A 16,306-nucleotide genomic window follows, 5' to 3' on the forward strand; every position below is an offset into this window, starting at 1 on the left:
GACACACACCTTCGCCATGATTGACACTTCTTTTACCGGGAGGCCACGTTGAGGTTTGAACCTCTCTGACAAGACCTGGGATGGCGGCGTCAAAAAAGAGCAGGTTAAAATACAAATTCCGTATAAAAACAAGTCATGAACGACAGCACGCAACATCAGGCCATCACTCAGGAACCCGGACATGAATGACGTGCCACAGAAGACAGACGAACACGGAGAGCTGGTTCGGAAACGGGAGACAAAGGGACTTCAGACAAGAAGGAACGGGAAGAAAGCCAGGTAAGGTGAGTGCAGGAGTAAAGACCACCTCCTTTAATACTTTAATATGCGCTTGAAGCAGGTCAGACCACCACACACACACACACACACATACACACACACACACACTTGCTCACTGTGCTGCGGGATCTGGCCCTAAGGTTGTGTTCTGACCCGGGCTACAACCGCCGCCATGTTAGGCTGGCAAACAAGAAACCCACAGTCTGAGGTAATCATTACAGTTTCACAGCAGACTTTTATTCATTGCGAGGACGGAAAGCACAGAATGAATTATTCTCAGATATGAAATATTTTGTTTCTGTGGACCAGAGACGTTCTGGTTTCAGTCCATCCCATCCCTGCTTTTAGACATCTTCTTAAAATTTGGCACAAACATCCACTGGGACTCCAGGATGAACTAAAAATATCTGATGGTCAAAGGTCGGGGGCGGCCTGGTGGAGCAGTGGTCCTCCCTGTGGCCCCCCAGCAAGAAGGTTGTGGGTGGACCCCCGGCTGCAGCACGGGGTCTTTCTGTGTGAGTCTCCATGTTCTCCCTGTTCCTGCTGGGTTCTCTCTGGTACTCCAGCTTCCTCCACAGTCCAAAGACATCAAGAGGGACCAGGTTAATCCAGACTCTAAATTGACCGTAGGCGTGGCTGGGAGAGCCAATGGTTGTCTGTCTCTATGTGTTGGCCCTGCCATGGACTGGTGACCTGTCCAGGGGGAAGGCTGCTGGGATAGGCTCCACCCCCACCACCCTGAACAGGAGAAGAGGGGGAACATGGAGGGAGGGATGGTCAAAGGTCATTGTATCATAAAACTGCGACGGTATTTGTAGTTGTTTTTTTTTTATATCCTAACGATGAGCAAACACGTATTTCAAGCCAGACTTCAAACGCAAGCTTCTGTCAGTCAAATTAATTTCTCTTACAGATTTTTGGTTTTGATTTTTTGGGGTTGGAGGATTATTTTGTTCTTGAGCTGCAGTTCTGGCGAGACATTGACAACAACCAACGAAGACAGAGGTGACTAGAAGGGAGGTTATTTGAACTTTCATTCATAAACAAGGTAAAGTGTCAGAAATGTGGAACTTGTAATTAACATCTTGGGCAAAAAAAACCCAACCCACTCTTGACCGAAGGGTAACCTGCTGTTTGTTGAGTTGTCGCTGATGCGTCTCCGAACCGAGGAGCTGCCGGTTAACGAGAGTAAATAAATCAACACAGGTTGGAGGAGGAGCGGAGGCTGATTTATTCTGCTGCCGCTCAGCGAGCCAGACGATAATCAATTTCAGAATCAATCTTTCAGTGAGTGATGGAAGTGTGACTCAGCCAGTGAGTCCTCAGCGGTGAGTCCTCAGCGGTGAGTCCTCAGCGGTGAGTCGCTCGGAGCTGCTGTGCTAGTTCCAGGTTCTCACCTTGGTCTGTGCTGGTGTTGCCGCTGTCGCTGCTCGTTAGCGCACTCACATGGGGCCTTCCTCTCTCCTCCCTGGCAATCTGCCTCTGCCGCTCCTGAATAATAGATACACCTTCATTAGCGCGACAGGCGTTATGGAAATCCTCGCGTGACCTTAACGCCCCACCACAACCGTTCCCAAACACCAACAAACAAATGTATATTTGTCCATATTTTTGAAACCACGACACATCCCGATCTCTTTCATAATCGTTCTCATTCAGATGCCGGGAGCAGCCTTCCCTGTGAGACAGATTAAAAATTGATTTTGTACTCGTTGCTGCCTGCTCTGACCGGGCTCGCCTCTCCAAACCTGCCCTCCATGATCCAAACTCCTGCTCCTCGTCCCCTTCGGCAGCATGTTTTGGCTAACCAGTGTTTACAGAGTTGACCCTTGACCTCTAACCGCCTCCTCCAACCACATCTCTCCCTGTTTCTCCGTCTTTTTTTTTTTTTTTGCGCTTTGTTTGACTTTTCTCATTGTTCACTCTGCTTCCTGATTTTCTCGCTTAGATATCACACACCCTCCCTCCCGCGAACGCAGCACCCCCAGAGAATTCCTCCAAATTCAAGACAAACGTTGACTTCGACCTCACGTGCACGCCGCTGATACCTGCCCCCCGGTTATCGTTCGCGTGATGTCTCAGGAACACCTGGAGCAAATCTGTAGAAACATCCACAAGGACTTGAGGAGGAACTGGAAACATGTAGCTGGTCAAAGGTCACTGTGCCAGGCAGACGCACAACTGCAGGGTGCCACTTCCAGTTCCCACGGTTTCAGACCGCGACGCATTTTGACAAAGGATATTCACAGTAGTTTTTACTGATGTGTTTTACGCCGTAGAACAAAATGTTTAAACGTCCTCATCTCGTGTTAATAACAGACTTCATGTCAGCCATTTAACGATAAACCCAGTGACTTTACATACCATCGATTATATCCTACAGTGTAGAAACCGGGAGGGAATGTCCGGTATTCCCATAAACAACTCTGGGGGGGAAAAAAAAAATATCCCAGAACATCCTGAACGTTCCCAGAGCGTCACATGAAATCCCGCCGGTGCCCCGGAGCTGTGGGGACGTTACGGGATGACACGTGTGGGTGTCGTGTTTGTCTGTTCTGTAGAGCAAAAATACAGTCGAGGGGTTGCTCAGCCGGAGCAGGACGTCCTGTATGTGGAAAGAGTTTACAAGAGTCCTGGAACCCCGAACGGCTCCAGATGCCCATCAACCTGTTTATTTTGTGTTTCTAAACGATGTCGTAACCCAAACAGGGTCACCTGGCTTCACCTTCCCACCCGGTTTCATTACGTAATCTGTTCTTGAGCAATTAGTTAATGGCCGCCACACACCGGTGGGCGCAGATGAGATGGGGACATGACTTGTTACAGTTGGATCCTCCTTCTGATTGCAGGGCGAGAGACAAGAGAGAATGGAGATTACCGAGTGATCTGCCTGTCCAGAGATTGATAATCCGCGCTAATCCCGGAGCGAGACATTGTTTCTGACTCCACATGAATCCGGATATTGGTGGGGTTTCACTGTGTGACGCGAAATGCACAACACGCACGAGGCTCGAGGAGAGGCTGGCTCCTCGGTGGATTTTTACGGGTTGTGTGTCCTTGTGCGGGTTTCAGGATTCTGGGTCAAATCTCTCCATCGGGAGATTCCACGCCGATGTTTCCAGCGGAATGTTGGTCAGATTCAGAGAGGGCACGGATGAAGTGGGGCAGAGGAAGACTGCAGCTCCTCTGAACAATAGCTTTAAAACAGGTGAATAGAGAGTGGTAGGAAGGGGCGCGTTCATCCGGTTTTAATAAACACGTTTAACTTTCTGTGCCTCTCAGTTTCATAGTTCACTCTGGAAATATTGCTGTTAAATTCTTATATGAAAAGAATCACTGTCCTCAGATTAGACCAAGAATGGTTTTTCTTTCCACAACTACCAATTTACCCAAATTAAAATAACATCACATAGATATCAGATACCCCCCCCACACACACACAGATTTCATACGGTTGATGGATTGCTTCTGTATTCTGTCAAATGTATGCAAACATAAAGTATATAAACCCTGACAGACATGCTTAGGCATGAAGGGTGCTGAAAGAAAAGCACCTCCACATCCCCCACTTCCTTTTCTCACTCGTCACGAGCAGACTGCATGTTTTAAAGTGGCGTTTAAAAACGGTGTTTTTCTTCATTTTTTCTCTCTATGTTCAAAGTAATAAAAAAAAAAGTATTAAAAAAATAATACGTAAACCCTGACCCTGTTGTCTTGAGATCGTGTGTAGATTTTAACGGATAAAATTCAAAGCGCCAGATTTTTGTTAGAGGCGGGCAGAGGCGCCAACGCCTGTTCAGTTGATTGACGGACGACGAACCAATAGGAACGCAGCGAGGGGAAAGAGGCGGGGTTTCCCTGTACGTGGTTTACGTCATGCTCGTCTTGTTTAAAATGTCTCCTTAACAACCGCCCTGGAGTCAAACAACAGAAGTTTTTCCAGGACAGACGTCTCGTAAGTAACTCACGTCAACGTCGCCTGACATGTATCGACTTTTGACAGCGTCCAGTCACTCGCAGTGACACGTTGGTGGATTTGAAGAATTCTGGGAAGGAAATAAATCCCGGTAGCATCAGCTGTTCGCCATCTAACAAGCTAAGCTAATTAGGTAGCTCGTGGATCCTGGTCCGCTAGTTAACTCACGGTTTCTGATCCGGCTGCTCGCGTTTATTAACCAGTTGTAACGGATCAAAGGCACCAAAGTTAAGAGCTGCTATTTGTTTTTTTATGGAAGCAATGAGCGAGATACTAGTTAGTAGCTAGCGCTGTTGGAGTGCGTTAGCTAGCTAACCTAGCCGGCTGCGAGTGGACTCTCGGCTCAGGACGTGACACACCGCGGAGTAGCGCGTTGTCTCGGTCTGAACAGAAGCCTGGAGGTTAATCATGATGGCCATGTGTGTTTCCAGGCGTCGGAATGGCAGCCACTGGCGAGGGGAAGAAAGAAGAGGCCGACTACAAGAGACTGAACAGCTTCCCCCTCATCAGGGTAGGGGAGAACCTGCAGATGCGCATCACTTGTGTTGTGCTAGCCTGGTTAGCCACGCTAGCTTGATGCTTTGTGCAAGTCTAATTGAATAAGTTTCGTCACTGTCATTAAAACAACTTATATAGCTGTAGGTAGCATAAACGGCCTCTCACGTGCCCTACGGGTTCACTAGTTCAGGTGCATGACTGATAGATGGCCTCTACACACATGAAGTCAGGTTCCCTGTCACGCTCATGTGACGGTTATCAAGGATGGACAGTGTCCTGCCGTGTTGACACATTCCATGTCAGTCCTGCGTCATGGCAACAAGTGTGTGACCGTCTGTCTTTGTGCTGTCACCTTCGTGGTGGTCGGGACTTCTGTAGTACTCCTCTCCAAACTAGAGGACTGAGACCTCCTTGAAACAAACGAGAATGTGATCCACTCTGCAGCAGGCAGCCTGAAAGGCTCCTGGAACCGAGTGGCCTTTCGGACCTGCCAGAGCAGAGTTGTAGAGAAATGGAAAAACAATCCAAACATTTATCAACAGTGGAAAATGTACAATTTTTCTCAACATGTGTTGGTCTTCAGCACACGGACATGCCAGAGGAAATGAGGGTTGAGACAATGGAGCTGTGCGTGACCGCCTGCGAAAAGTTTGCCACAAACAACGAGGTGCGTGTGTGTTGTGCTGTTACAGCGCTGTTGTGTGTATTTGATTGTGTTTTTGGACTTTCATATTGTCCACTTGTGTTTACTTGCTGGTTGGCAGGTGACCTGCCAGCGTGGTCACCTGCGTCCTGGCGTCAAAGAAAATCATTACATCTTTTGTTTTGTTATCGCACAGGTTTTACTGTCAATGGCTCCATTTTTAAAGGAACGCGCCACATTTAAGGGGAAGTTTCTTATTGTCCAGTCATTGTGCTAAGCTAACTAGCGTGAGGCTGAGCTCCTTCATGCAGCACATAGGACAGAAGCGTCTCTAGCTTCTTCTCTGGCTCCTGCCATATTGCATTTATAATTAATGGCTCTTATTTGTGTTAATTGCCTGAGTCATGTTCATTTCCCATGTTTCATCTCTGCGCTTGTGTCCCCAGAGTGCAGCGAAGATGATCAAGGAGTCCATGGACAAGAAGTTTGGCAGCTCGTGGCACGTGGTGATCGGGGAAGGTTTTGGCTTCGAGGTCACACACGAGGTGAAGAACCTGCTCTACATGTTCTTTGGAGGGAGCCTGGCGGTGTGTGTGTGGAAATGCTCGTAGCAGCAGCACCTTTGCCACGCCTCGCCGCCGCTCTGCCATGGTCACTGGTTAGGGACTGAACACCAGCCGCGTGCTGGTCCCACTCCTGTTGTTGACTCTACCAGCCACTGTGGCCTCCAGTCCCACATCCGTCAGAGATCTCGTCCAGTTTAAACTGTAGATGGCAGGGAAAAGGGTTGTTGGTGATGTTGGGTGCGACCGTCACTCATAGTCATGAAAATAGCATCCTGCCTTATCTGTCACTTCCTCTGTCTCTTTGCTTTTAACCCTGCATCTTCTCTGAAGCTGTGTCCATGTTCTAGAACAGGGGTTCCCAACCTCGGACCAGGTGGCTGGGGGGGGTGGGGTGGGTGTCCTTCACTGATGTCACGTTAAAGTATAAGAGGCATCGTAACACAACAGTCAGAACTAAACTAAGAAGAAGCCTGTTTATCTCGATCTGCCCAACTAAAACGGGACCTTTGAGGTCCACGTGAACGTGTCAGTCAAACTGAAACTACTTTCCCAAGTCGGACTGTGATGGCTGGATAATACGGTCGGGGATCCAAGCGCTTCGGATCATCAACACTTCCATGAGCCTCACGTGGGCCTGGTGTTCTGTAGTTCACGCTGCGGTGATTAACCAGGAAGTCCTACAGTCCAGGGAGGTTCGTGACGGCAGACTAAACCACGTCAAAACACAGACGCGGAGACAACCTTCCTACCGTCTCAGCCGAGTCGACTGTTTTTCTTCAGTCTTTGAATGTTAGAGGCGCATGCAGGTGGTGTCACGTCAGGGCCGTAGGGTGCCGCTGGCTTCTCTTCCATCCTTTATACAACACCTGTGTGAACATGCGCCCTCTTGCTTTCTGGGGGGTTTTTGTGGCCCGGTTCTAAACAACTCAAGACCCGGTGCTGGTCTGAGGCCCGCTGGTTGGGGACCTCTGGTTTTGTGTGTGTGAGTGAGGGAGAGAGAGTCCAACTTTTACAAAAACACAGCTGGCCAGGGTCTCCAAAGTCCTTTATCCTCCTTCCTCTGCAGGGAGAGCGCGCGTGTGTGTGTGTGTGTGTGTGTGTGTGTGCGCGTGCTTGCGTGGGCTGTGTGTATCTTTGTGTGTGCTGGACACACACTATTTTTTAAACAACATTGCATCATCACCTTCCTCAGACGTGCGGTTAGATTTTGAGCGACAGTCATGCCACCTGTACATTTTCTCTCTCGACCGACTGCACTTGTCTTTCAATACAATTTTCGATATTTTTTACGTGTATATATTTTGATGCGACTTGAGAAAATAATTCTTTTTAAAAGCAACTGTAACCTTCTTACAGCTGAGAGCTCAGAATCTCAGAGCCCAGCAACAGAGATCAGCCTTTCCTCCCAGTAAAGGTGTTTTTAATAACGTCGCCTCTCCGGCCGACATCTGCAATGTGACTGTTTTCATGTTGATGCCGGTCAAAGTGCGCCAGCGCAGCAGACCTGTGTGTGTGTGTGTGTGTGTGTGTGTGTGTGTGAACTGACCTGAATGTACAATAAACTCTGAAATGTGGTGAAAAAGGAACTTTGGTAGCCGTCTGTGTCCCAAATGCATTTTGACATCATTTATCTCCGTAAGTGATTTTTTTTTTTTTTTTTAAACCTTCGCTGGGAACTAGAAGAGCTGCTGACATGGCGCGTGTGTCTTAGGCCCCCAGGGTCCCTGAGGTCGTCATAGTGGCATCAGAATGAAACTGCAATGGGATCCACAAAGTTTTCTTTCTTTTTTCCCAGAGTATTTTAATTTCTGCTGACTGAGCGTGATGCCAGGGGCCGCAGCATTGATCGAAGGAAATTGCAATATTCGGTAAAGTGTGTGTGTAAAATACGGTTTTAAATTAAATGTTGCAGCGCTGCAGCGGCGTCCAACCTCCATGTCGTCTTCTCCTGACATGAGAAAACAGATGTTTGATTAAAAATTCCACCAAAAGTCACTCTGGTGAGTTTTTCAGTGACATTCAGCATCGCCATGTAAACAAACGCAGTTCTGTAGTTGCCTGATTCGTCAGATGAAGGATATTTTGGGGGGATTTTTACAGTTCTAAACTCAAACCAGCGTCTCCAGTACTGTGAGGTCTCCACAGGTCATTGCTCTCATCTACTGATCAATTTCAAACCTGAATGCCTGGTTTTGAAATGTTAATGTGTGTAAATAAATGCTTCACACAGAGGAATCGGATGCCGGCAGCTTCTTTTTCTAAATTCTTGAACAAATGCTCAGCGGACACGACCAGATTCCTCCAAAAATAACTTGGCACAGCTTTTTGTTCATAAAAGAAAGTAGAAAAAATAAACTAGATCAGGCAGTTTTCAATGAGAAACTAAAGAAGTTTGTGTTGAAAACGATTTTGAACTGCAGTTAAAATGTTGTTTTTCTCCAAGTATTTGGCATCAAACTTTTCCCAGCCTGTCAGGTTTCCTGAAACGCCCTTGTGGAGTTTCCCTTTGAGAGCAACCTGAGCCGCTCGCCGGTTTGATGACGAGCGCTCCGGTGGATTCAGGCTGCTAAAGATGCATCACTGCCTTTGTTCACGACTGAAAATTTGTCTCCATAAAACAGGCTTTTCACAGCCCGTCCCTCAGCGGCGTGTAGGAGGACGAGCGTAAACTACAGTAAACGTTCAGTCGACAGTTACCAGGCGCCATTAAGAGCGAGTACCTGCAGGCAGGAGTTTTCCCAGCAGCTCCTAGAGTCTGATCAGGGTTGATGGTTGTGCTGAGCACAGACTCACAATGAGAGGAAGTGAGACTTTAAGTTGTGCTCGACTGAGGAAGTCTTCATTTAGACTCAAAACCTCAGATTTGTACAGCCGGCACGGCAGCAAGGCTTCCAGATTTAAAAATGACTGGTACCTGAATGTTAATTATCTAAAAAAATAGTTCACTTCACTAGAAAACAGGTGTAAGGAAACAGTTCCGAACCATACGAGGGGGATGGTGACCTCATAAACCAAGACTCAGTCGTCCTCTTCCCTCCCTTCTGCTGATGGGAGGTCGGGTGGAAGTTTTTCTTTTAGTCCAAGGAGCACTGGAGGAGTCTCACAGGAGAAGACGCTGTCATTGTCTCCCAAACAACTGCAGGGAACGCCAGCTTCAGCGAGCGCTGCTCCTCTGAACGCCTCAGCTGCTCCAGGCGTCAGGACACCTGGATTACTTTGGTGGAGCAGCACGGAGGAAGTCGATGTGTTGGGGTTTTTTATCATGTATTTGTTGAATGTTTAAAGGTGGGTCCCCGTTCTCTTTACTTCATCGGTGGAGGTAATCTGACTAAACCTGAGGGCCCCGTCACCGCTTGTGCACCACCTTTACTGATTCATGAACTGTCCTCTTGCACCCTGACAGAGTGGAGGTCATTCTGACCCTGCAGAGGAGGGATCTGGTAACGTCAGCGTTGTTTACCTGAACACACTGACCCTGAATCAGGTCAGGGTGTACGCAGGCCTCACAGATGGGACGAAGCTGGCGGTGGATCTGATCGCACCAGCGCCAGTTCTGCTGACTGACACCGAAACCTCCTCGTTAAGACCTTCTATGAGGTCATCATACCTCTGTACTCGTCCACCTGCACCGTGAGTAGATGTGGGTCAGCGTGACCTCGCTGAGGTGAAAGATGAGCCCAAAGAAAGTGAAGCAGCCAACAAATCACGAAAAGTTCCATTTATTCCCCCTGAAATCTTTGCAAACGTGACGTTTTACACCACCGAACTTCACAGGTTTGCCCTGACGGGACGCTAACATCTGCTTATCGGTCTGTTGCCAGCTTGACTTCCACCCCGGCGGTCATGCAGATTCATAATTTTGACGTGATCTTACATGAATGTGGCCTCACACCATCACCACCTGACAACTTTACGATGAGTTCTTCAAAAAAGAAACCCGTCTGAGACAAGCATGTCCAACTCCTTGGAAATCTCCCAAAAATTGAGTAACGTCCCCACAAGGAGTTTTGGGAGTCTTTTTTTGTCTGAACGGTTCATAATGAATGAGTCGTGTCAGGGTTACCCCAGCAACCGCGTTGTTCCACTGCTCATCAAAAGAGCTTCAAGCTGCCCTCGCTTCAACTCTCCTCGGGTCCTGAGTGCTTCGATTTTCCTCTCCTGCTCAGTGTTTCAATCAATTTTCCTGGATTTTAATTTGTAATTTCTCTCCGCTCTGGAGCCGGTTCCCCCCACGCTGGACGCCGCTGCCGGGATTCTTCTCTGTTCTTGTGAATGATGGCGTTCATGAGATATTCCTTCTCAGCGGCACGGGATGTTGCTTGGCTCTGCTACAAACTTCTGCGCCCCGTAAACCTGGACTGAGACCCACCAGTAAATCCCTGGCTGGGCAGTTTTGACCTTGCATGCATCAGAACCTGCACGTGAAGAGTTTTCAGCTGTTGTCAGGCTGATCCGTGCACAGTGTTCGGATTCAAGTCCTGCTGAGGTGGTGCGTCGTTGACGTGTTTACAACTCAATCACGCCATGAAGTCGTAGCAGAGTTTTCTCTGCATTAGTGACCCGCACAACAGTCGAACTGCTCTGCGATGCAGGTCCCGCTTCCTGCCGGCGTGACACACTCACCTCTGAGGTCCTCCATTATTAATGTAGCAACATGGGAGAAAGGATTTCAGGTTAATTCAGGAGTGAGGTGGAATGTCGTGCGTCAGCGGGGATATTCTCTAAGAAACTCACGTAAACACAATCAAGGTAGCGGGATTATTGTGTCTGCGTAGCCACCGGCAGCTTTGCCCAGCATTCATTGGTTTGGCCTCTTTCATATTCTGGAATCTGCTCATCCGTTTATCGTTACAACCGTCTGATTAATCCAGCGGGAGCCGTGTGGGTAAACAGTCCTCCCATGTGATGCCTCTCATCCATTATTCACCCCAGTCACTCTCTATATATCTCCTCCCTCTCCCCGTGTCTCCTCCGTGTTAAATATTCATACTAAGAGCCATCGTGTGGCGTCGGGGTTCTGCTTGTTTGCTCGGCTTCATCACTGAAAGGCCTCTCTGAGACCGGGGGGAGGACGGCCCCCCCCCCCCCCCCCAAGACGCTCACACGCGGCGTTTAGGGACAGATTAGCACAAATGCGAATGGAGGACTCTGAAACAGAGTTGGACATCCTCTTAATTCACCCTGGTCGCTCGGACTGCAGTCTGTCAGTCACGTTGGTGTTTTATTGTTGGTCAGATCAGTCAGGTGTCACATGACCAGAACGTTGCTGTGTCCCTCTCATGGAAAGGGATGACAGATTATTTTAGGCCACGAGTCCCCAACCAGTTGATCCCGACGGGCCGGCCCACCGCAGACTGAGTCCCAGTTGATCATGACAGTTGTAGATTTCTATTTTGAACATTAGTTGTTAAATGTGTGTCAGCTCTCTTTTTAGGCAGTAAGGACACGTTACCTAGCGACGTAGCATTAGCCTGTTGATAGCTGTCCATCATTCAGTTAGCTTGCTACGTTCTCCAAACACAAATAAGGCGGAAGGCAGAAAAGCGAAACCGTTTCTTTCTCACCCAGAGTTGGAGGAGGAGTTTTTTTTGTGTTCTCCAATTTAATGTCCATCTGTCTCATCTGCAGTGGAACCACAGCCTTGCTGAAGATGGGCGCTTTGTAATGGCTGCCCACCGCCAGCCCAGAGGATAGCGTTGCCGAGGGTTACTTACTTGAGCCTGACACCCCTTCTGGGGTTTAGGCCGTTGGTGAGGGTCCTCCAGAGTTCTCAGTCCTTTGCATATCTTTCTCTCTGGTGCCAGGTGCATCTGCTTGGGGACTCGTCGCCAGGCAGTCTTTGGCGGGCCTCTTTTCCTCTGTCCTTGAGGGTTCCAGTTCAGTTGCCAAGGGTTCCCTGGACAAAACCAACACTGGATTTTTGATTATTGCAGAAAAAAAGGAATGTGGCTAAAACAAGTAATTAAGAAAGATGATTTTCACAAACGAACGAAATCTTTCTGGTTTTTAAAGCATGAACATAATTGTTTGAGGCATCAAGCGAACGTGACGCCATGAACAACCATACGCGCATGTTTTCAGCTCCTGGGGCATCCAGTCGGCCTCGGGAGAGTCAATGACGTCTCCGGCTCGCCAGCGTGGAAACTGGTTGCAGGATCCCGAGTTTGCCAATGTGACGTTGCAGCAAACATGGCGGCTGACACGCACTGTGAGAGATTAGCAGAATTAGCTTGACGTAAATGTTCTGCCTTGAGTTGAATATGACGGAACCACTTTGTAGTCGTATTTTGTCGTTCCATACTGTTGATTTGTGAGCTGTTCCTGCGCCGCTCCTCGGAGGGGTGGAACGCTAATGAAGGGGTGCTGCTGCAGCGCCGGAGTTGAAATGGACTCCTATCAATGTGCAGATTTCATAGTTTCATGGGTTTTTTTTTTCTCTTGAACTTAAAACAGTTATGCGCTGTCATACATTGTTCTTATTCCGAGCATGTCTGTGTATGAAAGCCCGGCACTGTATCTTAGCAACCTCCTTAAAACCTGTGGCGATGGATGGCAGCAAGAATGTGTGCACGAGTGTGTGGGTGAGCGAAAGATGCAGGAGGTATCAGAGAGGAGGAATCTGTAGGAGGCTGAAAGTGTGGTGACGGACAACTCTGAGAATTCAATAGTTGATACAATTCAATATTAACGCGCGCGCGCGCGTGTGTGTGAGTGTGTGAGTGTGTGAGTGTGTGTGTGAGTGTGTGTGTGTGTCACTCAATTAGCTTGTCTCCCGACTGAAATAAAAATGATTTTGGGGAACTTTGGAGAAGAGTTCCAAGGGTGGGGATGTGAAAAGACTAAAGAGGTGCAGATGGATAAAATATGACTTGTGGATAAGAGCTTTTTTTTTTTTTTTTTTTTTTTAATGATAAATCATTCAGGGACAGAGAGGGAGCATCAGCCATAAAGTAAGTAAAAGGACCAGAGGGAACGCAGGTTGAAAATGAAATTAGTAATTTCAGGGACAGACATGGAGACGGCAGATGAGACGGATCGTCTGACCTCCTCCAGTCTCATCGCTGGAGTCTGAAAATGCCCTGAAGCGTCTTTGCCTCACTTCTAAAAACGTATGAAATAATAATAATCTTGATTCTGGCTTTGAGGGTCTTCATGTGTGTTGTATGCTTTCATTTGAGAGGATGATGGTGATGCTGCCTTCAGCTCTGAGAGCTGCTCAAGACTGAACCGAGACGCTTCATTAAATCAGTGAGCTAATTTAAGAAAGAAGAGCAAATAAAACACCGTGATGAAACACGTGTCGGCTTCTAGCTGAAGAGTTGTTTATCCATGTTCATGCTAGCGGAGGGCTAACCTGATCCCCCACAGCAGGCCTCCAGGCCTCAACCAATCAGAAAACTGAAAACTTTTGATTTTAATACTTTTGTATCATGTACAGAGAGTTGTCACGTCCTACTGGGAGCCTACTGGGAGCCTACTGGGAGATGTGATGGTGATATTAAGAACGCTGCAGTCAAACAATCTCTGTAAATTTAATTCAGCATCTGCAGATGAAGCCGTAACACATGGAGCGGAAGGGAAGCCAACGCTTTCCACACGGATCGTCAGCGTTCGCGACAAGACCAGGATGAGTCACACGCATGTTGATCAGACATGATCCTGCAGGACCATCAGGCCCTCTCAGTCAGAACCAGCGGTCCAAAGCAAGAAGACTGAGTGACAGTCGATTATCTTGGAGATGGACAAAAGCGTGCAGAGAAATACGTCTGACTCGTCCTGACTGAGCAGAACAAACGGTGACCTAGAAAAGTTCTACAACAATAGAACCCGTATTAACATTCCTCCCCTCGAGTGTTCTGCGCTCTCAATGAAAGAACGAGTCACATTCGTAACAAAGGAGAAGATGGTTAGTGAAGCAAAAAGGAAACATGCCTGCAATCTTCTCCCCTGCCGCCTCTGACCATTCATGACGAGAACATTCACAGTTTACAAGCTGGTACTGCTGGTATTACTTTGCTCATTACTGTCAGTACTTTTAGCATGGAGTATTGTGAGATGGGTGACGGCACCTCGGCTTGTGAAGCCCTTAGGTGCTCTTATATAATTGCAGTGTGAAAAATGAATAAAATCAAGTGGAAACTGAATTTTGCAGAGTTAAAGTAACAAACATGGATCATTACTTTTAAACTGAACTCCTTTTTGGAGGTTTTCTTGGCTCATCTCTTGCTGAGTGGGACCCGGTCGTGGCCGGTACGAAATCGCAGCCCTGGAAGGACGCGAACCTCTCCACATCAGTCTGGGTGAACTCTCAGAGACCCGGGCAGACATCGCGCCTGCCAAAACCAACTGGCATACTTGTTAATTCTCTTTAGTCACAGATCATTGTAGAATGAAAGCTAATATTATGAAAGACTGGTCCTGAAAGAGAATAAAATACTACACATTCCTTCAGTCTAACTAGAATCCTTCATTAGAGTAAATAAATGATAAATCAGTGAGTACGGCCATCTGCTTGGAGAGAGAGAGAGAGAGAGAGAGAGAGAGGAAGCTAAATCCACTCAACCCGCTTTATTGAGGCAGGCTGCCGTGCAAAAAAATAAAATAAAAAAAATCCTGCTCTTAGTCAGTATGACACATGGATTTTGTAAAACTCTTTCATTTGAATTCCTCTGTGGGAACACACATAAAACACATGTAGATATACACTTTAAAGAGTTCTAGTTCACAGGAAGGGGGTCCTGTGGGAATCTCCGTGAGGTCTGAGGTGCTTGAATCAAAGAATCAGCACCAACACACACAGAATATGAAATATGTCTCACACTCACCGCCTGCTGATGAAGCTCACGTCTCTCAAACCTCTTACAGAATGCGGTTTATGTCATGGCGCATTAACTACAATCTGTAGTCACAGACAGCTTCTGGGTTTCTTGTTATTATTGACACAACTTCATATAAGCTCCTAAATTGGTGCTTATCAAGGTGAGAAGGCTCGCCTCCTGTCCCCTTGACTTTTATGGACAGGAGGAATGAAGACACAGACCCGTAACGCTGTTGTACAGACAGGAACAGGCTGTGCTGCAGTAGAGACCGGAGACCAATGCTAGTTAGCTTAGCACAATGAATGGTTGTGGTTGGGAAATTTTAGCATTCCTCTCTCAAAATGCGCTTTTCTCCAAAAACGGTCTTTGCCTGCACTGCCACAAGAAGCACAAACAAGGGGCATCCTGAGACGGGTCTATCTGATGCCTATTGACAGAGCAATGCTCACTCTTCCCACCCACTACCATTCATTGTGCTAAGCTAATTAGCATTGGTTTCTGTCCCATAATGCTGCACTGAGGAGAGAGGGATCTCTATTGTCATGTCAATAAGCATATTCCCTGAAAAAAGGTGTGTATGTAAGTGTGTGTGTGTGTGTGTGTTTATGATTTGACCGTGTTAGTCAGCGTGTGAGTCACCGTGTCCTACGTCACAGATCCTCTAATTAGCATCAGGGCTACAACAACTGAGGTTGTTAGCTCACCGCAGAAGGGATTTCCAGCCCGTATAAACAGATGCACCACTACATTAAATATTGGACTTAAGGACAGGTGTAAATCTGTTCATCAGTTTATCCATCATGCCACGCTTCCATGTTAGCGCCATAGTGCAGGACATGACATCACAGGCTCCACCGTAGCCTCCGTTGCTACCGCTTCAGCTGCAGGCACGATGGATGAGTCGTGTTGAAAGCCTGTAAAACGACTCCTGTCTCCGTCACACTTTGACCCATATGGTCGGATAACATCTGGAAATTAACAACAGCTGCTTGACTTAAATTATTTATCCGCATTCAAGGAGCACGTGGCTAACCGCTGGTGGCCAGCTCTGCTAAGAGTGCGTGTGCAGTGTGGTGATGTCGCCGCGCACTCGAGGGCCAACTGACTTGTCAGCTTAGAAGCAAAACAGTCTGTGAATAGATGGAGTTTCTCATTCCTGCTGTCTCAAGGTTCACTCGTCGTCACGCTGAAAACTTGTTCTTCTTCCGCATGAGCAGAATGAAATCTGCAACTTTAAATTCCAGCAGTGATTAAAGTGACAGTGAGTGACAAAATGTAAGGTTTAAAATCTCATCAGAATTTTAATGAAACAGATAAAAACCTACTGTCTAAGATTAAATATGTGAAACAATTTAATGAGCACATGGATGGAGGAAGGCGGCGGCAGAGGGGGAACGGCAGCGTACGGTTCTTCGAAACCCCTCACGTGTCTGATGACTTGAGCGGGAATAAACCCTGACCAGCTTCAGTATCAGGATCAGTAAACATATTGATCCATGCAGATCAGTTTAACCTGGCACCTTCC

At 47.5% G+C, this 16,306-nt stretch overlaps 1 protein-coding gene across 4 annotated transcripts; it reads left to right on the forward strand.

Annotated features, from left to right (window-relative positions):
• The first annotated feature begins 23 nt into the window (after positions 1 to 23).
• Positions 24 to 8,134, forward strand: LOC147257971 (dynein axonemal light chain 4). Of its 4 annotated transcripts, none has more exons than XM_086210288.1 (4): positions 52 to 279; positions 4,687 to 4,766; positions 5,337 to 5,420; positions 5,843 to 8,128. In XM_086210288.1, exons 1-4 carry the CDS (start codon positions 186 to 188, stop codon positions 6,005 to 6,007), a joined length of 423 nt encoding a protein of 140 aa, XP_086066414.1. In that variant the 5' UTR covers positions 52 to 185; the 3' UTR covers positions 6,008 to 8,128. The 4 variants fall into 4 exon arrangements, with proteins under 4 accessions (XP_086066415.1, XP_086066414.1, XP_086066417.1 ...); XM_086210291.1 differs by having other exon boundaries at positions 222 to 284; XM_086210290.1 differs by lacking the exon at positions 52 to 279 and adding an exon at positions 4,136 to 4,234 and having other exon boundaries at positions 5,843 to 8,126.
• The last annotated feature ends 8,172 nt before the right edge of the window (positions 8,135 to 16,306 follow it).

This window comes from Aulostomus chinensis, chromosome 8, assembly GCF_037954235.1.
Source record: "Aulostomus chinensis isolate RoL2024-O1b breed Wild chromosome 8, RoL_Achi_v1.0, whole genome shotgun sequence".
NCBI lineage: Eukaryota > Metazoa > Chordata > Actinopteri > Syngnathiformes > Aulostomidae > Aulostomus > Aulostomus chinensis.

Bases quoted from the DNA above. Each gene is read 5' to 3' on its own strand.
- LOC147257971 (XM_086210288.1), top strand. From the start codon at position 186: ATGACGTGCCACAGAAGACAGACGAACACGGAGAGCTGGTTCGGAAAC. The intron at 280-4,686 runs GTAAGGTGAGTG...GTGTGTTTCCAG, and splicing joins AGGAACGGGAAGAAAGCCAG to GCGTCGGAATGGCAGCCACT. The intron at 4,767-5,336 runs GTAGGGGAGAAC...GTTGGTCTTCAG, and splicing joins ACAGCTTCCCCCTCATCAGG to CACACGGACATGCCAGAGGA.